The 21,981-nt window shown below is 58.4% G+C and overlaps 1 protein-coding gene across 2 annotated transcripts in view; it reads left to right on the top strand.

Moving 5' to 3' along the window:
* CIMIP2C (ciliary microtubule inner protein 2C) overlaps positions 1–20,109 on the top strand; it is a 45,697-nt gene extending 25,588 nt beyond the window's left edge. For both annotated transcript variants that reach the window (XM_089776979.1, XM_075925970.2), the window contains exons 3-4: positions 1,488–1,600; positions 19,867–20,109. In XM_089776979.1, the coding sequence (XP_089633105.1) occupies positions 1,488–1,600; positions 19,867–20,011 (258 nt within the window). In that variant the 3' untranslated portion in view covers positions 20,012–20,109. The remainder of the gene's footprint in view (positions 1–1,487; positions 1,601–19,866) is intronic.
* The last annotated feature ends 1,872 nt before the right edge of the window (positions 20,110–21,981 follow it).

The raw sequence follows: 21,981 nt of genomic DNA, 5'->3' as shown, positions 1-21,981 counted from the left end.
AACAGAAGGGGGATGCGGGGGGGTGGGAAGGGGGAGGAAGGAAGGTAAGTGTCTGTGAATTGCTGATATTAAAGGTAGGGAGAGTGGGATGTTTGTGAGTTAATGGTATTACAGGTGATAATTGGGGAAACTGTCTTGGTAATGGGTGAGAAAGTTCAAAGTCTTGTTAAGTCCTTGTTGACAAGTGTCGAATTTTAACATGAATGTATGGAACTGATTGTTCCTTCCTAAGTGGAGCACTTAGGAGTGAGCTGAGCCCGTTGTTGGGGGTGTGTGTGTGTAGCGGTGCAGTAGGCCTACTGACAGCTCTGACTGTCTGTCCCTTCACAAGGAACCTGGCCGGGCGCGTTCGACCCCGATCCGGTTTGTGGCCTTTGGGGCTCTCTCGGTGCCGGCGGTGGCAAGTCAGCATGGCCCACGCCAGTGAGCACACCCGCGGGCAGCCGATTGGGTGTCACCGCGGAGCAGACCAGCCAATCCTGACTACAAGTAGGGAGGGGCGCCCTCGCCTCTGTCGGAGGCTGGGAATTGACCACAATGAGGATTCCCGGCTCTGTTCCCTCCCTCTGGAGCACCGGGCATTGGCCGCTGTGGGCTGCATGGACCTTTGGGCTGACCCAGCCTGGCCGCTCTGATGCCCTTGACCACCCCCAGCAAGCCCCATTGGGAGAGGCGTAGGTCGCGCTCTCAGTGTTGGCATGCTCACGAGCCGGCCGGCAGAGGGAAGGCGGGGTGGGCGTGGAGGGGCAGGGCTCCCCTGCCGCGGGGACAGCGCGGGCGTCTCTGCGGGCACTGGAGGAGGCGCCCGGCGTTGCGTAATTGCCTGAGAGAGGACCTGGCAGCTGCCGGGGGGAAGGAACGAGAGCGGAGCCCGCGTGGCGCCCCACTGCTCCGCACAGCGGAACGCAGACAGTGCCCTGGAGCTTGCTCCGGGCTGGACAGGAGGGCGAGCTGGGGCAGGGAGGGGGCGTCCTGGGAGAAGAAAGCACGTGAAGCCCAGGAAGAGGGTACGGGGAGGGACGGGACCGTGGGCGCGCCCCCAGGCCTGGGCGTGTCTCTGATCGCACAGGGGGCGTGTTCCCCGGACTGGAGCTCCCCCCTGTGGTTTCCCCCCTTCGCCTCTGGAACGGCTCCCGCTGTCCCTGCCGAATTCCCCGGCCTCGCGCAGAGGTGGGTTCTCAGGCACCCAGCTCCCCTGGACATGCTGCGCAGAGGGCGCTGGCGGGCGGGGCGCCGAGAAGCACAGCTGGCATGTCTACAGCCGTGCAGCCGGCCGGGCCTTTGGGCCGCCGGGAGGAAGAGAGGGCCCTGCCCGAAGAACCAGGCAATCCGGAGGCGAAGGCGGCCCGGGGAAGGAGGGATGCAGCCCACCCGGTTATCTTTTCCCATCGCAGTGGTATTATTTTAACCCTTCGGTTGCCTTGCCAGCAAAGGCAGCTCTGTCCCGGGCCCGAACCCTGGTCCTGAGCCGCTTGTGTGTCCGGCAGCTTTCCCAGCGGCACCGCGAGCATTACCGCGACAAGACTGGGACGGTGCCCGTGGTCCCCTACTTCGTGCTGCCGGTCGCGGAGAAGGAGAAGTACCCCCACCCTCTGGATCTGTGAGTAGCCACAGCACCCCCCTCCCCCCCCACCAGCTCACGGACCTTCCTCCCTCCCACAGCCTGGGGGGAGAACGGAAATGGGTGCAGGTTGCTTGGTTCCCGAAACAACTCCCGTGGAGTGGGCAGGCTCTGTCCAGCCCCAGACCCCTCTGGGGTTTCCCCAAGGGGAAACAGCTCCTCCCCGAAAGAGAGCAGGGCACATGCCGGATGCAGCCAAGAGGGGTAATGGAGGGAGGAGGTTTGGCTTGTTGTCTAAGGTTAAAAGGACAAGCCCAGGTTAAAAATCACAGGGCTAGATTCACCAAGGGACCGATCCCCAGAATCAGGCCCCGCTGGGGTTCACAAGTCCCTCCGCACCCCTTCCTCCCGCTTCGTGGCTGCTGAAACCTGCAGGCACCTAAATCTCTTGGCACCCCGGTCTGGCAGAACAAGCTCCACACGCCCGAGTTCTGAGCCAGGGCTCTGTCTCCTGTTGCAGCCGTTCCGCTGCCGGGAAATCATTTCAGACGACACTGGCGCAGGATCCTGAGTCTGCCGTTAGGGTCGCCAGGGGGCCGGTATTTGGGGCCTCTGTCAGGTTAAAAAAGCCGGAAAATACCGGACATTTCTGGGTTTTCTCGGACGGAAGGTCGCTTGGGACATTCTTCCCCTGTCACGTCTGGCGGGGCGGGAGGAGTGGGGATTTAAAGATGCAGCGACTCTTTTTGTGTGTGCGTGCGGGTTGGTTTGTTTTCTCAACAACTTTGGTCCCCCGGTTTTTCTTGTTTTTTGCTCCACCTAATTTTTCTCCACCCCGTTTGGGATTTTTTGGTGAAAGTATCTGGCAACATTTTCTGCCCGCTCCCGTGCGAGTGCTCTAACCAGTAGGCCACAGAGCCATGCTACTCCAGGCGCGTTGGCGCTCTGGTTCTTTCCTGGGGGAGCTGTTCTGCAGCGGCAAGGCGAGGGAGGGGGGCGTCCACGCCACCGCGCTGTGGGGCGGATGGTTGCCACAGCCGCTGACAGGGTTCTCCCGGCGCTGTGGTTAATTCACCCCCAGGTGGGCGGTGCTGGGGTGGGCGGAAAATCTTCCCCCACCAGGGCTCCGGTCGGCTTCCCCTTGTCTCTCAGGGGTGTCCGTTTTTCACATCCCTGAGCAACGCCACTAGGCCAGCCTCGGCAGGCAGGCGGGGCAGACCTGGCCCCGTCCCCGATTTTCCCATTGGCCCGTGGTGAGGCCTTCCCTCTGGGAAGGGGCAAGTCCCCACTGATATCCCTTCCCCTTGGACGCGGGGAGGGACTTGAGCGCTCTGAGCTAGAAGTCCTGCTCCTCGCCCCTCTCCCCCACATTCGCTTGCTAAAACGGTGTCCTCCTGGAGGGGTCACTGCCCCGTCCAGCCCAAGGGGGTCAAATGGCTCTGTCCCCCCAAACCCGCTCCCCTCCGTCCACCTGGTCTTGTATCCTCTGCACCCTCCCGTTCCCTTCTCTGATGCCTCCCGCGGATTCTCTCTCCTCCCGCGCGTTTCCTGCACGTGCTCTCTCCCTCCCGCCTCAACAGGCACCCGCGTGTCCACACCCTCCTCCTCAGCCACCGCCACGGCCACCGTGGGTCCCTCGGAAACGCGCCACGCTCCCCTCCCCAAGGTGTCTGCATGGTCCTGCTCCCCTGGAGCTCGCCCGCTTCCCATCTCCCCTCCGGCAACTCGTCTCCTGCATCCATCTCTCTGCTCTGCTCGGCTGCGCTTTACCTCTTCTCCTACCCCAGGCCTGGGGATCGCCACGTCCCCTCGGAGCCTTCCTTGGTCTCCGCTCTGTTCTCCTCCCCCAGCCATCTCTCTGTTCCCAGAGCCACCCTCGCCTCATGCCAGTGACCTGCAAGCACCTCCCTGCCTCAGTTTCTCCAGCTGTAAAGTGGGGCTGAGGAGCCACAGTTGCAAAGGGCATTGTGGTCTCGATCGCCTGTTGGCCCGTCTGTGAAAGGGGGCGGAGACACCGGTGGGGAGGTGTGATCGGCTGGTGTCTGCGAGGCGTTGGGGCCTCCTGGGCCAAAGAGGCAGTAGGCTGGAGGGGCATTATGCAAAGCTACAGGCGGCCTTGTCTGTCCTGCTGGCAGGTCGCGGGCCTGTCACATACAAGAAGCCCGGCAAGAAGATCCCAATGGTCCCTTCTGGCCTTAGCATCGCCGAAGAGCAGCAAAGCAAGGCCCGGCCTGTCGCCAGCGCGTGCCCCCACCTCTGTGTCCCTCCAGGCAGCCCGGGGCACCCCCTACCTCCGAGGGAGGACACGCCGGAGGGTTCTCAGCACAAGGACTCGAGCCACGGCAGGAGGCAGCGCGATCTGCCCCAAACCCAGGCGGCTTTTCGCCGGGCAGCGACGCCTTTGCATTTCTGTTGCCTGGGCACCGCTGTAAGAAGCCCCCTGGGTGCACAAGGCTGGCACATGCCCCGCCTTTGCACGGCACCGCTGGCTTCACTTTGCACGGCACTGCTGGCTTCACTTTGCTCGGCACTGCTGGCTTCACTTGGCACGGCACCGCTGGCTTCACTTGGCACGGCACCGCTGGCTTCACTTGGCATGGCACCACTGGCTTCACTTTGCACGGCACCGCTGGCTTCTCTTTGCACGGCACCGCTGGCTTCACTTTGCACGGCACTGCTGGCTTCACTTTGCACGGCACCGCTGGCTTCACTTTGCACGGCACTGCTGGCTTCACTTTGCACGGCACTGCTGGCTTCACTTTGCACGGCACCGCTGGCTTCACTTGGCACAGCACCGCTGGCTTCACTTTGCACGGCACCGCTGGCTTCACTTGGCTGCCAGTCTTTGGGTTTTGCTCTTTCCCCTGGGTTTTCTGCAGCATTTTCTCCTCCGCCCACCCCCCAGCCCTCTACATGTTTCCATGCAGCTCTATGGTCAAGCCCAGGGCTGCTTTCCAGGCGCTGCTGGTGGTGAGGGGGGGAGGGCAAAGTGAGCTCTCTGCAAACGGGACCCCTCCGAATGACCTGATATGCTACATCCCAGTTCCCTGAGCCCCCTCAGTCTGTTTGAATTAAACCTTTGGAGGCTGGTCCCCCCCCTCCCCCCCCACTGCTCCTGCTGGGCAGCCTCTGGCCAGCTGGGTCCCTTTATGACAAGTGGAATGTTAAGACATTGTTTGGAATGTTCAGACAGGGGGAAGTCACCAGTCCCCGGTGTGTGTAGACCCGGGATCTGCGGGCAGCTTTGCTCCGGGGGCGTCTGCTTCTTCTGCAGCAATTTGTTCCGAGTCTTTCGCCGTCCCTGGTTTGTTCAACGGCGAAGCTGGCGAGTTCTGCACGGACAGACCTGGTACCTGCTGCCCCTTTCTGTCTGCACCCCCCACCCCTCCGAGAGGGCTAGCGGAGGCAGGCTAGCCGGCATCCTGGATGCTGATCATGGAGTGAAGCTTGAAGTCCACGGAAAGCCAGGGCGGCTGACAGGACCCTCGCTGCCCTGGAGAGCTCGTCATTAGGACACTGAGTAGCAGAAGGACATAGGCACCTGTAACTGTGGAAATAGATCTCTGGGTTCAGAATCCAGCTGCCCCATGGTTCCAGCTCCCCGTTTGATATTCCAGCCAACTGTTTCCTTTGCTTCCTACTGTCTAACGTTTCTCTCCATTAACCCCCCCTTTTAGCCCTATGCACAATGTGTCTGCCCTGGAAGGCTCTTTGGAGAACTAATGAATGTGCCAGAGCTGGAAGAGGATTTTAGACAAACTCTGCTACCTACAGAACACTTGGGAGAAAGGGTGTCTTTGTTGAAATTAGCCCTTCCCGCAGCTATCCTGAGATTTCCCAAAGAGTGCCCCAACGCAGCCAAGGAAGATCAGACGTGGCAAGGCAAAACAGGAGCAGGCACAAAATGCCAAGCTGCTTGGCCTTCGGACAGCCCACCGTTGGAGCTCCTTGGCCCATCACCATGCATGGGATGCAAGGACAGAACCATAGAATCCTAGAACATTAGAGCTGGAACGGACCTCGAGACGTCATCAAGTCCAGTCCCCTGCCCTCACGGCAGGACCCAGCACCGTCTAGATCATCCCTGGCCGGTGTCTGTCCAACCTGCTCTTAAATATCTCCAGAGATGGAGATTCCACAACCTCCCCATCAACTTATTCCAGGGCGTCACGGCCCATTTAGCCTGGCACCTGGAACTCAGAAATACCGACTCCAGTCTGTAGCCACAGAACAACTCAGGAGGCAGGGTGGCTTAATGCCACCTTCCCACTCCCCATCCCCATCCCGTTCTGAGCCCACTCTAGGCCTGACGGATCCCCAGCTCGAATAGCCTGAATGCTGGTCCCATTTGTGCCTGCCTGCCCGAGTGGTCAGTTGATTCATGGAGTCCGAGGCCGGGAGGGACCCCGGTGGTCAGCTAGTCTGACCTCCTGAAGCTGCCCCACAGTAACCCCTCGAGCAGAGCTTCCAGGCTGCTCCCGTCTGGAACGGGCCTGGCCTAAAAAGAACGCACCCGGGCACGCCCCGGTTCCTTGCCGAAGACGGACGTGGCGATCGCGTGATCCGCTCCCTTTCGGGAGGGACCATCGCTCGGGAGAACGATGGATGTCCCTCCGCGTGGGCGAGGGATCCTGGGGGCACCTCCATCTTTGTCTTCACTCCTGCTCTTGCCTTCCGAGGCGCCTTGGCTAAGGACAAAGGACCCGGAAGGATCTCTCGACCCACCCTACCACAGGATCTGCTCCAGAGACTTTTAAGCCAGCAGTTTGCTACACCCCTGCACCCGGAACCGGGGGATTGATGTGTGTGATGGATGCGCTGTAACAGTCTCCCTCTCCGCCGCTTCTTCCTTTCATTAATAAACCTTTCGATGGTAGAGGCTACAGGACTGGCCCGGCGCACTCTTTGGGGTAAGATCCAAGGTGTAAATTGGCCTGGGACTGTGGCTGCTCCTTTGGGACTGGGAGAACCTGTCTGGAGTTGAGGAGATTGGGTTTATAACCTCTCCCCTGTGTGAGGGAGGGCTGGGGGGGCACAGGGAGCACTGGGGTGTCTGAGGGGAGGTGAGGGATGGGTTATAACCTCTCCCCTGTGTGAGGGGGGCTGGGGGGCACAGGGGGCACTGGGGTGTGTGAGGGGAGGTGGGGGATGAGTTGTAACCTCTCCCCTGTGTAAGGTGGGGCTGGGGGGGCACAGGGGGCACTGGGGTGTCTGAGGGGAGGTGGGGGATGGGTTATAACCTCTCCCCTGTGTGAGGGAGACTGGGGGGCACAGGGAGCACTGGGGTGTGTGAGGGGAGGTGGGGGATGGGTTAGAACCTCTCCCCTGTGTGGGGGGGGGCTGGGGGGCACAGGGAGCACTGGGGTGTCTGAGGGGAGGTGGGGGATGGGTTATAACCTCTCCCCTGTGTGGGGAGGGGGCTGGGGGGGCACAGGGAGCACTGGGGTGTCTGAGGGGAGGTGGGGGATGGGTTATAACCTCTCCCCTGTGTGAGGGGGGCTGGGGGGCACAGGGAGCACTGGGGTGTCTGAGGGGAGGTGGGGGATGGGTTATAACCTCTCCCCTGTGTGCGGGGGGGCTGGGGGGGCACAGGGGGCACTGGGTGTCTGAGGGAGGTGGGGGATGGGTTATAACCTCTCCCCTGTGTGAGGGGGGGCTGGGGGGGGGCACAGGGGGCACTGGGTGTCTGAGGGAGGTGGGGGATGGGTTATAACCTCTCCCCTGTGTGAGGGGGTCTGGGGGGGCACAGGGGGCACTGGGGTGTCTGAGGGGAGGTGGGGGATGGGTTATAACCTCTCCCCTGTGTGAGGGGGGCTGGGGGGCACAGGGAGCACTGGGTGTCAGAGGGGAGGTGGGGGATGGGTTATAACCTCTCCCCTGTGTGAGGAGGGTCTGGGGGGGCACAGGGGGCACTGGGTGTCAGAGGGGAGGTGGGGGATGGGTTATAACCTCTCCCCTGTGTGAGGGGGTCTGGGGGGGCACAGGGGGCACTGGGGTGTCTGAGGGGAGGTGGGGGATGGGTTATAACCTCTCCCCTGTGTGAGGGGGCTGGGGGGCACAGGGAGCACTGGGGTGTCTGAGGGGAGGTGGGGGATGGGTTATAACCTCTCCCCTGTGTGAGGGGGCTGGGGGGCACAGGGAGCACTGGGGTGTGTGAGGGGAGGTGGGGGAGGGGTTAGAACCTTTCCCCTGTGTGAGGGGGGTCTGGGGGGGCACAGGGGGCACTGGGGTGTCTGAGGGGAGGTGGGGGATGGGTTATAACCTCTCCCCTGTGTGAGGGGGCTGGGGGGCACAGGGAGCACTGGGGTGTGTGAGGGGAGGTGGGGGATGGGTTAGAACCTCTCCCCTGTGTGAGGGGGGCTAGGGGGGCACAGGGAGCACAGGGGTGTCTGAGGGGAGGTGGGGGATGGGTTATAACCTCTCCCCTGTGTGAGGGGGGTCTGGGGGGGCACAGGGAGCACTGGGGTGTCTGAGGGGAGGTGGGGGATGGGTTATAACCTCTCCCCTGTGTGAGGGGGGTCTGGGGGGGCACAGGGAGCACTGGGGTGTCTGAGGGGAGGTGGGGGATGGGTTATAACCTCTCCCCTGTGTGAGGGGGGTCTGGGGGGGCACAGGGAGCACTGGGGTGTCTGAGGGGAGGTGGGGGATGGGTTAGAACCTCTCCCCTGTGTGAGGGGGGCTGGGGGGCACAGGGAGCACTGGGGTGTCTGAGGGGAGGTGGGGGATGGGTTATAACCTCTCCCCTGTATGGGGGGGGCTGGGGGGCACAGGGAGCACTGGGGTGTCTGAGGGGAGGTGGGGGATGGGTTATAACCTCTCCCCTGTGTGAGGGGGGTCTGGGGGGGCACAGGGAGCACTGGGGTGTCTGAGGGGAGGTGGGGGATGGGTTATAACCTCTCCCCTGTGTGAGGGGGGTCTGGGGGGGCACAGGGAGCACTGGGGTGTCTGAGGGGAGGTGGGGGATGGGTTAGAACCTCTCCCCTGTGTGAGGGGGGCTGGGGGGCACAGGGAGCACTGGGGTGTGTGAGGGGAGGTGGGGGATGGGTTAGAACCTCTCCCCTGTGTGAGGGGGGCTGGGGGGCACAGGGAGCACTGGGGTGTGTGAGGGGAGGTGGGGGATGGGTTAGAACCTCTCCCCTGTGTGAGGGGGTCTGGGGGGCACAGGGAGCACTGGGGTGTCTGAGGGGAGGTGGGGGATGGGTTATAACCTCTCCCCTGTGGGAGGGGGGCTGGGGGGCACAGGGAGCACTGGGGTATCTGGGGGGGTTGCTTTGCCAGGGTGGCAGCAGACGTGCTCGGGGTGGCTGGTTTGGTGCCTTACAGGGAGGATTCCCGGCTTGGGCTGGAAGTCGCCTGGTTCTGAGCATTGTGTCCTGATTGGACCCTCCCAGCTGATCTATTTCTAATCGTTTGATCCTTCTCCTGGTTCTTCTCCGAGCCCTTGTCAGTTTATCAGCCTCCTTTGGGGATGGTGGGCCCCAGCCCACGCCGGTCGCACCAGGGCCGAGCACACGGGTCACACCACCGCTCTGTTCCTAGGCCAGATCCTCTTGTGTATGGGGAAGCCCTGGACACACCCATGCCCCTGGGCCCTGCCCCTGGCATCAGCAGTGGGGGGGAGAGGGAGGGCCATGAAGCCCCCACTGCCCTGCGGAGAATCCTCTGCAGCGGGGAGCGTGGCTAGTGGCGCTGGCTGCAGGGATCCCGTGTGCCGGCGGAGCTGCGCAGGGGAGAATCCGGCCAGCAGATTGATAGGGGCTTGGGATCCGACTGCGGGGCTTGGCTCACACCCAGCGTCGGCAGGCCCTGCAGAATCGCCCCAGATACGGAGCCGCTCCCGGCCCCCCAGATGTGCTAAGAACCCTGGTCTGAGAGCTCCCATCCCAGGGCTTCCCCACCCACCTAGGGAAATCGTTTGTCCTAGTCTCCGACCGAGACCTCCCCCACTGCAACGTGAGCCCATCGCTCCTTGTTCTGCCACCTGCCCCCACTGAGACCAGCCTCTCTCCATCCTCTTTGGACCCCCCTGCAGGGAGTTGCAGGCTGCTCTCAAATCCCCCCTCGCTCTTCTCTTCTGCAGACTAAACAGACCCAAATCCCTCAGCCTCTCCTCGTAGGTCATGTGCTCCACCCTGAATCATTTTGGTCGCCCTCCGCTGGACCCTCCCCAATGCGCCCACATCCTGTGTGTAGTGGGGGACCCAGAACTGGCCAGATGTGGCCTCACCAGAGCCAAATAAAGGGGAATAATCACTTCTCTGGATCTGCTGGCCATGCTCCTCCTAATGCATCCTAATATGCCACAAGCCTTCTTGGCTACAAGGGCACCCTGTTGACTCATCTCCAGCTTCTCATCCACTGGAACCCCCAGGTCCTTTTCTGCAGAACTGCTGCTTGGCCAGTCAGTCCCCAGCCTATAACTGTGCTTGGGATTCTTCCGTCCCAAGGGCAGGACTCTGCACTTGTCCTTGTTGAACCTCATCAGATTTCTCTCCAACGCATCCACATCCTTTCTATAGTGGGGACACAGTACTCCAGATGTGGACACAGTACTCCAGATGTGGCCTCACCCGTGCCGAATAAAGGGCAATCATCTTTCCCCTCGATCTGCTGGCAATGCCCCTCTAGAACATCAGGCTACACGGACATCACTTCCCTGCTCCTTACGGCCACACATGGCAACTGCCCCAGGCCCGGTTTCATCTGGTACTTAGCTGTGGGTCAAGTTCGTCATGGGTGTAACTCCACCGACATCCCTGGGGTTGCACCAGGACCGCAAAGACACCAACACTGCAGGCTTGACACTGACCGGCCGTCCCATGCTGGAGGTCTCAGCCAAGGGACCAAACACAGAACAGGCCTTGGAGACGGGATTTCTTGTCCGGCCTGTGAGGTGCCCCTTGGCTGGTGGCACGTCAGAGGGGATGTTGGCCCTCCCACAGAGGAATTCAGCCCCTGGGTGGTCAGTCCAGCATCGTCCGCGCTGCTGCCAGGCCTTTGACCCGCACTCCCATTCTCGTGTTCTTCGCCTGTCCCGTGCGATCACCTGCTTTCTGGCGCCCATAGCCCCGCCTTCCTGAGTGGGTGGGCGGAGCAAAGGGAGACACCCCACGGGAAAAGAGGGGCAGCCATGTTGGTGTAGCCAGGGCTTTGTCAGGCGGTACTCAAAAACCTCTAAGGATGGAGATCCCACCTTGTGCAGAGGAGACGAAGGGGGGGATAGGACAGAGGTCTATAAAATCATAGCTGGTGTGGAGAAAGTGAATAAGGAAAAGTGATTGACTTGTTCCCATCACATCGGAACTAGGGGTCACCCAATGAAATGACCAGGCAGCAGGTTTAAACAAACCAAAGGAAGTTTTCTTCACGCAGCACACAATCAACCTGTGGAACTCCTTGCCAGAGGATGCTGCAAAGGCCAGGACTTTAACAGGGCTCAAAAAAGAGCTAGATATTCATGGAGGTTAGGTCCCATCAATACCTATTTGCCAGGCTGGGTAGAAATGGTGTTCCTAGCATCTTTGTCAGAGGCTGGAAATGGATGACAGGGGAGGGATCACTGCATGATTCCCTGCTCTGTTCGCTCCCTCTGGGGCACCTGGCCTTGGCCACTGTGGGCAGACAGGACCTTGGGCTAGGTGGACCTTGGGTCTGGCCCAGTCTGGTTGCTCTGATGTTCGTACGTTAAGAGGAGCATTGCCTAGTGGTTACAGCTGAGTGGAATTTGCCGTTCCTGTCCCATAGGAAATGCTGAGATTTCAGCACCTGTTTTCAACCCAGATCAGGATGAAAAGCTGAAATCACAGAACCATAAGTAAGGGTGGCCGAGACCTCGGGAGGCATCATGTCCAACCGCCTGCTCCAAACAGGACCGACCGTAGCTCCATCATCCCAGCCAGAGCTTGGTCCAGCTGGGACTGAAACACCCCTAGGGATGGAGATTCCCCCTTATCCAAAGGGTTTATGGCAGAGAAATTCTGAAATGTTGAAATGTTTCGACCTTCCTGAAGCTGGCAGGTTCCTTTCTGGTCGTTGAAAGGGCCCGACTGGCTGCATTTCGAGTCCGTTCAGCGTCAAACGGCCCGTTGCCCCCCGGCTCCGCCTTGCCCCATCGGAGATGCTGTGGGGGCGCGCGGCACCCCTGTTCTGTCCTTGGGCCGGGCGGGCAGAACTGTTCCATGGGAGCACTAACCGGCTGCAAGGTTTCCTAGCCACTCTGCTCCGAGCACAGGACTGGGGCCCGAGAACCCTTCCTTCTGTTCCCGCCACTGACTGCCCGGTGTCCTTGGGCAAGTCACTTAAACCTTGCCGTGTCTCAGTTTCCCCATCTGTAAAAAGGGGGTGTATCAGAGGGCTGCCCCTCTGGTAGGCGTGCCTGCCTCAGTTTCCCTCCTAGCCTTCCCCAGAAACATTCCAAAGCTTCTTCCCAGGTAGAACTAGATTGTGGGCTTCCTTTGTTATGAGAGTCCAGTGCACATAAATCACAGTAAGATAAGTCTCAGTTCCCTGGCACCCCTCCCCCTGCCCTGGTGTCCTGCGCAGCCCCACTATCCCTACCCCCCGAGTGCTTGGCACAGCCCCAGTCCCCACCTTCTCCTCCTTCAACCGGGAGAGCCGCCCCAGCCCTTCCCCAGGCAAGTAACCCCGCGGATCCCAGCGGGACCCTCTGGCACTCCCTGCTGGGAGGTGATCTTCCCAGGGAAGTGTCCCTCACTACTCCCCCTGGCCCTCCCATGATGCCCCTGGGCCCGGCTTCCTGCCCCTGGACATGTCAGCGCTGCAGCCTGGCCTTCGGGCTTGTGGAGATCAGCCTGCACCCGCTCCCCTGCTTTCTGCCTTCCATGAGGAGCCCCCATCTGGCTTGGCAGCTCCCATCTGCCAGCCTGCCTCTCCCTCCGGAAGCTCTGACTGGCTCGTCCGTCCCTCTCTGACGGTCCTAGGGTGGCCCTTCGCTCACTGGCTCTCTCTCTGTTCCGTTATAGACTCCCCACGTTACCCTGCCCTCTTGATTAGCCAGGCGGGGTCATCTGCCCTGGCACAGGGGCCCTAGACCTACTTGATATCCTGGGGCCACACAACCTGTGAGAGGGATCTATCTGGGGAAACTGAGGCCCGGCCCAGTTTAAGTGCCTTGCCTGGCTACCTCCCATCTTAGGTGTCACAGAGCCCCCGACACCCTAAATGCGGCACCCCTCCCTGCCTGCAATGCACGGATCCTCCTAGCACCCCGGTGAGGCCGGGCCCTGCTCTGCTCCCTGGTGCACAGATGGGAAACTGAGGCACAGCGCCCTCCCGCCTCGTGACTTGACAGCCCGGACGTGTTCCTCCTACCCTGGGGAGAGGTGACGTGTCCCCGTTACATTTTGCCCGCAGCACTGCGCCCGGGAGGCAGGCTGACGAGAGGATCGGGATGGTTTTCATTTGTGTCGTGGCCAGAGGGCGGGGTGTGTGGAGGCTACTGGGGAAAGGAGACTTGCTCCCTCGGGTGGAACCGGCATCCAGCCTGTCGAGCGCTGTTCAGTAATTCATGCCGGGCTGATGCTGCTTCGGCAGAGCAGAGGAAGGTCCCACAATTTAGCTGGTCAGATGCCGCCTCCCAGGTGGCTGGCCGTTCATAAGGACACAGCTGCTTTGGGCCAGCCCGTACGGCCATTTCTCTCCCTCCTATTTTCTTTACCTTATGAATTCCTGAAGGGAGCCTCGCCCTCAGAGGCACTTGGACTGCAGCTGTGATGCCAGCAACTCATCCAGGCATCGCTTCTGGAATCAAGTGCCACAGAGGGAGAGATAATCCTCACGTGATAACATCCCCTGTCACCCACCTCCAGAGAAACAGAGGGCCACCATTCCTACCCGTCCTGGCTAATAGCCATTGATGGACCTAATCTCCATGAATCTATCTAGCTTTTTTTTGAACCCTGTTAAAGTTCTAGCTTTCACCGCATCCTCTGGCAAGGAGTTCCACAGGTTGACTATGTGCTGAGTGAAGAAAAACTTCCTTTGGTTTGTCCATCTCACTGGAGATGAAGTCATCTCAAGAAAGCCCCAATGCTTAAAAACAGCCCCTTAGCTTCTTTCTCTCCTGATCGCCCCACGCCTGCAGTGGAGACCCCCTGGGGGTCCAAATGTTTAAATTATGGAATAAATTGGTGGTTCTGGCTGTCCAGATCTCACCCACACCCCGATTCCTTATCCCATCGCCATCACATACTGTGAGCTCATTGTCCCCGAGTGTGTCAAAATGCCTCCTTTCAAATAATGGCACAGGGATGCTTCTCCTAGGGGATATTGGCCCAGGTGTTTCAAGAACAGATGGCAGATCTGAATTGTCACATTGTGTCTAACCATTTGCTCGTGAATACACAAAGTCAAAATCCCAGGAATGTGGGCAGAAGGATTAGATTATTTCTCCAGTGAGAAGCAACTATAAATAATTTCATTTTTTTAAGTGAAAACCTACATAAAGAGGACACAGGTTGCAAAGTCAAGCTCTTGAGTCAGGAAGTGGCAAAGTGAAGATTGCCTGGGCAGCCTTCACTTTGCTCCTTTGTGCACGTGCATTACAAGATCGTGATCATGTAATTAAAGATTATCATGGTATATGGAAGCACAGTCCATGTGAAACAGGCATGTAGTGCAAATTAGAGGCACAAACAAACCGTGTTCCACATAGCTTGAATTCCATCTTTGTCTTCTGTTTACCAGGAAGCGTAGCATGTCTGCTATGCTACATAGCACTCAGACATCTAGTGGTGCATCATATACTGCAAGTCAACATAGTATAAGCACATGCAATTTTCCCACAGAGCCCCTCATTCAAAGTGAATCAAGCTTTTGTGCCATTCTGTACTCTAGTTTTACTCCCTGCACCACCATACTTCATTCACTGTCCAACCTGTGCACAGAGCGTAACAGGGCACTGTCAACAGGACCATAGCCCAACAGGATTATAGATTCGCTTCATCACAGAGTCGATTAGGGACAGTTGCTTTTATTAATCTCACTACATCACTACTATTACAGGCTTAATACTGCCAGATGGTTACACAGCTACTGCAAAGTGACACATCAATAAGCACAGGCAGAGCAATGCAGAAGAGAGCAACAGGCACTTAGAAATGCTTACACCCCTTCAGTCTACGGGGAGTCCCGTTCTTGTCACCTTGCACCAGGCCACAGTGGACATGGCTCTAGCTGGGGGAATCCAGGGCACCCTCTGATCTAGGTCCCTGGTGAGACTTACCAGGCAACTCCCTACACTAGTTATACTACAGTTGTTTACCGAGTGTCCGCGAGCTGGCCCAGCGCCACACTCAACGTTCCCATGGGGCTGAGAACTGAGGTACTTTTATGTGATAGGCACCCTTGAGAAAAGTATGTGATTATATAGTTAGCGACTATTTTGTGATGTACACTGTGATTCTGCAGTGCAGAAAAGTGTTCTGCAAGAACTGCAAAACTGGTTTTTTGCCGTCTCTAGGGTCCAGGGAGAGTAAGATAACAAGAGGGTGGAATTACAGGTGTGCATTGCCAGTCACAGTACATGTGAAGCCATAACGTTATTACAGATGCATTTCTTCCTCCTCCTCACACACACACACTGACCATTCCAAATTTGCCTTTGGTTTTTGTGGCAATGCCTTATAGAAAAACATACAGTAATCTCATTATCTTCATAGACTGGGGGGGCCTGCTCTTGTTCGATGCGCCCCATCCCTGACTCCCACTGACTTGAGTCTCTGAAATTTCCTGAGCTTGAAAAGACCAGCTGCCTTTGGCACTCAGTTTCAGCCAGTCTCTGGGGTGCTCACTTGAAGTGGATTTTGATAGCCTTGAAGTAGAAAGTGCCCATCCATGGCTGTCTGAGTGGAAAGGTGGGAATTCAACCATGGCCTGAGCAGACTGCTAAGATGCACGGATGCCATCTAGTGCCAGGAAGTAGGTTAATTTTCATGAGGCTCAGCAGAAATGAAGTAGTCATAGACTACAAAGGTTTTCCCTAATGTCTAACCAAAACCTCCCTTGCTGCAGTTTAAGCCCATTGCTTCTTGTCCTGTCCTCAGAGGCCAAGGGGAATAAGTTTTCTCCCTCCTCCTTGTGACACCCTTTTAGGTACTTGAAAGCTGCTATCGTGTCCCCTCTCAGACTTCTCTTTTCTAAACTAAATAAGTCCAATTCCTTCAGCCTCCCCTCAGAGCTCATGGTTTCTAGACCTTTCATCATTTTTGATGCTCTTCTCTGGACCTTCTCCAATTTCTCCACATCTTTCTTGAAATGTGGTGCCCAGAACCAGACACAAGACTCCAACTGAGGCCTAATCAGCACAGAGCAGAGCAAAAGAACAACTCCTCGTGTCTGGCTCATCACACGCCTATTAATGCCGCCCAGAATCATGTTTGGTTTTTTGCAATAGTATCACACGGTTGGCTCATATTTAGCTTGTGGTCCACTCTGACCCCTCAATCCCTTTCTGCAGGGCTCCTCCCTAGACAGTCGCTTCCCATTCCGTGTGTGACTCGGATTGTTCCTTCCTCAGTGGAGCCCTTTGCGTTTGTCCTTATTCAACTTCATCCTATTGACCTCTGACCGTTTCTCCAGTTTGTCCTGATCAGTTTCAATTCTGACCCTCTCCTCCAAAGCACTCGCCACCCCGCCCAGCTTGGTGTCATCTGCAAACGTAATAAGCGTCCTCTCTATGCTGATATCGAAATCGTTGATGAAAATATTGAATGGAACCAGTCCCAGAACAGAGCCCTGCGGAACCCCACTGGTTCTGCCCTTCCTGTATGACTGTGAACCATTAATAACAACACTCTGAGGGTATGTCTACACTACCCCCCTAGTTCGAACTAGGGGAGTAATGTATGCATACCGAACTTGCTAAAGAAGCCCGGGATTTGAATTTCCCGGGCTTCATTAGCATAAAGCCGGCTCCGCCATTTTTAAAAGCCGGCTTGTTCGAACCCCGTGCCGCATGGCTACACGCGGCACGGGCTAGATAGTTCGAACTATGTAGTTATTCCGAACTATCTGTACGCCTCGTGGAATGAGGTGTACAGATAGATCGGAATGGCTACATAGTTCGAACTATCTAGCCCGTGCCGCGTGTAGCCGCGCGGCACGGGGTTCGAACAAGCCAGCTTTTAAAAATGGCGGAGCCGGCTTTATGCTAATGAAGCCTGGGAAATTCAAATCCCGGGCTTCATTAGCAAGTTCGGTATGCATACATTACCCCCCTAGTTCGAACTAGGGGGGTAGTGTAGACATACCCTGACTTACTTATCCAGCCAGTAGCAGGCGGTGTCGTGTGCAACCAGCACGCACCACGCTGCACGAGGCCTCACTTTACGTGTCACTTTGTGATCCCGGTAGGGAAAAAATGATGCAGAGAAACTTGCCAAATCTGGCAACCCTGCGCATGGGCCAAATGTCATCAAACTGCCTGGCGGGCCACCCTTAGAACATCAATGGGCCACAAGTGGGTTGCCCATCAGTGGCCTAGTCTGCGCTCTGCAGCACTGAGCAGAGAAGTCCACCCAGTTACCCCCCCATCTAGCCCAGGAATTAGTGTTTGGCAAATGCATCTTCCAAGAAGGCAGCCAACCTTGACATGAAAAATCCCCCACTTCCCTTGGGAGTTTGTTCCACGGCTCAGCCCCCAACCATGGCAGAAATGCGCATCCATAGAATCCTAAAGCTGGAAGAGACCACAGGAGTCATCCAGTCCAGCCCCCTGCCCAAGGCAGGACCGATCCCAACTCAATCAACCCAGCCAGGGCTTTGTCAAGCCGGGACTTAAAAATCTCTAGGGATGGAGATTCCACCCCCTCCCTAGGGAACCCAGCCCAGGGCTTCCCACCCGCCTAGGGAAATAGTTTTTCCTAATCTCCAACCTAGACCTCCCCCACCACAACTTGAGCCCATTGCTCCTTGTTCTGCATCCGTCACTACTGAGAACAGCCTCTCTCCATCCTCTTTGGACCCCCCTTCAGGAAGTTGCAGGCTGCTCTCAAATCCCCCCTCACTCTTCTCTTCTGCAGACTAAACAGACCCAACTCCCTCAGCCTCTCCTCGCAGGTCATGTGTTCCAGTCCCCTAATCATTTTAGTCGCCCTCCGCTGGACCCTCTCCAATGCGTCCACATCCTTTTGGGGGGGGGGACGACAATACTCCAGATGTGGCCTCCCCAGAGCCGAATAAAGGGGAATAATCACGTCTCTGGATCTGCCGGCAATGCTCCTCCTAAAGCACCCTTATATGCCATTAGCCTTCTTGGCTACAAGGGTGCCTTGCTGACTCCTGTCCAGGTTCTTCATGCTCCATTTCATCTTTTGGGTCAGCTAACCAGCGCTCGGGAGAGCTCCCACGTTAAGTGTTTTCTCTCCCTGGGAATCTTTGGAGGCTTTTTTCTGCTCCGGGCCACTTTTCCAAAGTCATTTTAAAAAGGAGGGCGTGGAAGCAGGATTCCTGTACTGATCTCACCAGTGCCACGTTGGTTAAATCAGCCCCATGCTCCTAGGCCCTATGCACGACTCACATCAGCTCATGTGGGGCCCACCCTGTGACCCATAGACGGCTCTCAGCAGAGGAGAACGGCATTGCAGGATTTTTCTCCTGTGCACCTTGCAGTCTAATGCTGGGGGTCTGGTGAGGCTCTCGATACAACGAGCACACGTTAAAATGAACGCACAAGCTCACGGTATTGGCAGTTTCGGGTTTGCTAAGCACGTTGCACCTCGACTGCCATCTGAAGCCCCCGCCCCAGCAAGGGGTGACTTGGGATAGCACCTTTTAGTTCCAAAGTCAGACCCGACGGGGCTGAGAAGTCACACGCCGTAGCTCTGGGGGGCCCAGCCCCCCCGCTCTCTTCCGGGGTGATGTTTCCAGTGCTCGGGCAGGGATCGAGTATGGGAACGGAACCTCTCAAGACCTCTATCTCGGGAGGGCTGCGCTCCCGGTCCAAGGTCAGGAATCGGGTCACGACGAGTCTGCCAGTCCGAGTGTAACCCCAGCTCAGCCTGGCGCGACCCATCGGGTTGGACGCCTCGGGACGGAGCGTCTGCCCCGCGCTGGCCCTGCCAGGGTTCAAACCAGTCCAGGGGGGCTGAGTGGCAGGCAAGGCAGCCACAGGGGAGACTGGATATCGTGGAATCCTAGAACCCGCGCACTGGAAGGGACCTCGAGAGGTCATCAAGTCCAGCCCCCTGCCCGCACGGCAGGGCCTGTATAAATAAGGGCTTCTGGAGGGGAGGAAAACACTCACTCTTGCTCCAGCTGGGGGGCAGGAGGGACCTGGCTGCCAGGGACACTGGAGCCTTCCTGAGACAGAGCAGGGCTGGGGAAAGGCAGGCAGAGCTGGGGAGCTCTGGCCAGGCAAGCGCCCAGGTGGCAAGGCCTGAGGGGTGCAGGGAGGCAGCAGGTCCACACGCCAGTGATGAGTAACCGTGTCAGGCTGCAGTTTGCCCCCAGGCCGGAGCTAGATGCTGACTGGCAGGGGTCACCGAGGCAAGGTGAGTATAAGGGTTGGGGGTTCCCTGAGGGGGAGGACCCCAGAGCACGGGGGTCCTGAGGCAGTGCAGTACCTGGAGGGGGGGGACACCGCCATCTGGAGGGGACACAGGGCCTGATACAAGGTGGCAGAGCCATACTCAGGTAAGAGTAGATGAGATGCCGGCCAGAAGGGGGCGCTCCTCCACTGAGCGGAGCTACTTCCCGCGTGCCCAGCAGGAGGTACCACAGCGTGAGTCGCCCCGTGTGACACGCCGCGAGTCCCCAGCTGACCCTGGGCTTCCTGCAGCTGGCCCTTTGAATCGCGCGGGTGCGTGGTTTAAAAGGACAACCGCCGAACAGCAGATCTGCGGATCAGCTGTGCGGCGGGATTTCCTGCCGGCCCTGGGTAAGCCGAGTTCCCTGCGGGGGGACTTGAACGTTTCAAAGGAGGAATGCGGAAGTGCCTATCGACTAGTCGATGGAAATTGATGGAGTTGCCTGGTCAATTACCCACATTTTAACACCCTTACTCTCGGGGTCCCTACCAGTTCCAGTGCTCTGCGATTCTATAATTTACCACGGACTCCAGCCGTGGTCGCTGACGGGGTTTCTTTCCCTTTCCCACCCTCCTAAACAGTTCTGCAGTTAGGGCCGGCACACGTGACCCGTATTCGCACGAGTGTGCACGTAGGCGTCCAATGATCTCCGTGGAACCACATGTGCAGGGCTCCGTGTCTCCCCGGCTCCCCCTTCCTCTCCCCTGGGGCTGATCCCCAGCCGTGTAACCCCTGTTCTGCTCTTCTGCTTCTCCCCAGCCCGCCTCTGAGCGCGAAGACCCAGTGGCATTTGTTCCGGGTGTCTCCAGAGAACCTCCGGACGTACCAAACCTTCCCCTCGGGGAAGAGAGTGACCTCCCAGGAGAGAGAAGTCAGAGACAGCTATTTTGAGTACAGAGCATGAGGACGGGGGTTCCCCTTCTCCCGCCAGGCTGGCAGGAGGGCGGTTCCTCGAAGAAGGAGCGGTGAGAAATAAAGCCTAGGGGTTAGAGCCCCCCTGGATTGTGTCTCCAGGCTGTGCTGTCTCTGCAAGGCAGGACAGCTCTTTTGCTCCCCGGCTGCCAGGCAAGGAGAGGCTACAGATATGGCTGCAGTGTCCGTCCCAGTCCACCCCTCTGCTGCTGTGTACGCAGAGATGAAGCACAAGGGGGAGGCACACTGAGCGTAACAGATTCCCCGGCAGTCGGTGAGCATGCAGAGGCCTTGCTCCGGCTATTACAGCCTTTTATTGCCCTCCGGAGAGGTCAGGGGTCAAAGGGGAAGCCCCGCCCACAACTCGAACTGCACCGACAGCCTAGGCATAGCTCTATGGTGACCTAACGAGGCACCATTCACAGTGGGTGGCAAGTCACCCCTCTCTTCCCTTCCTCACACAATTTGTCAGCAGAGAAATAGTTAATAACAGGGACATTTTGGTGACCATCATTAGATTCCAGAGTGAACGCCCCCAGGGATAAATAGCACCCCGTTGCTGCATTGTTTCAGGCTCTCTCAACGCTCACGGTCATAACTGGAGGCTTTTCTTCTCTGAAATAAGGGGCCAGAGACTTGTTTTGAACTGAAAGCATAGATTCTGGAGCAAAGAGTGGAGGCAGCAGGGAAACAGACTCCTTTGCCGGCCCCCTGGGGGAACATAAGAGCCACTTTCTGTGAGGTGTCCTACCACCTTTTCTAACAAAGTAGTTCCCGTCGCTGCTCCGATCCTGAGCATCAGCCCAGGAGCCGGCGAAGTCCGACGAGGCCCTATCGCTCAGGTTCACTAGCCCCTGAGGGTCCCTGCGGAGCACACAGGGCTTGTCCGGCCACCTGGCCAGGGCCCGTGTCTCCCTGGAGGACCAGGGAGAGAAAAGCAGCACAGCGGTGCTGAAACAGTTGCCATAGAGACAGACCCCACCCCAGAGGTGGCATTCATGTATGGGCCAGGATGCTCGCCCGTGTCTTTCCAGGCAGGCCACCGATTCAGAGCTCCCAGGGCAGGGTCTGGCCTACAGCGTGGCACAGAGAATTCTCCCATCCCGCCCGCCCTGAGCCCAGCGCTGGGTGTGGCTAAGGAGAGCCTCGGCCAGGCCACCAGGCGGCCTGACGTCACGGAGGGACGGACAAGCCACCGCTTCCCGTAGGAGCTTGTTCTGGGGGGGGGGTGAGGTCGCATCGGGGTCCCCCCACCTCCTGCACCCCCGTAGTGGCACGAGCAGACTCCCCCAGCCAGTAGAACAGAGGGAGTTTATTGCTTCTCCAGGATACAGCACAGCACAGATGTGATCTGGTTCCAGGGCAGGCCTAGGATGCCTCAGCCCCCTTGAGATGGGGGAGACTGGGCCCCTAAATCCCAGCCCCTTGCTTAGGCTGTTTCCTCTATGATCCCAGACACACAACTCCCAAACTCTCTTCCAGCCCTGCCCCCATCCAGGTGCTGGTCTCACCCTCCTCCCTTTGTCTCCCTCCCTGGGAGGCTGAGCCGGGGTGTCTGGGTTAATCCACATTTGGGGGAGTCAGTGAGAATCTCCCATCCCAGCGCAGGGAGACCCGGGTCACAGAGCAGACAGCCCCCCGCTACGTCACGGGGTGATCGGCATCCCGCTGCTCTTCTTTCCCATCGGCCCATTGGGCGAGGCCGGCCTTTGCCCGTGCCAGCCTCTGCTGCCCACGTCCTGGGCCTGCCCCGCAAGGTCCGAACGAACGGCCCCACCAGACTGCCCTGCCTCCCTCTGCTTCTCGGCCTCTCCCCCACCAGGCCCTGCTCCTCCCTCCTAGCCGGCTTCCCCCTGCTGCCTCCTCGCCCCCCAGCCTGGGGCAGCTCCAGCAGGGATCTCCCTGCTCTTTGTAGACGCCCTCGATCCCTGTGGGTCCTCCGGCCTCCCTTCCTCAGGCCCA

The sequence above is a fragment of the Pelodiscus sinensis genome, chromosome 3 (assembly GCF_052426305.1).
Source record: "Pelodiscus sinensis isolate ZL-2025 chromosome 3, ASM5242630v1, whole genome shotgun sequence".
Classification (NCBI taxonomy): Eukaryota; Metazoa; Chordata; order Testudines; family Trionychidae; genus Pelodiscus; species Pelodiscus sinensis.
This window is presented reverse-complemented; position numbering and strand designations above follow the sequence as displayed.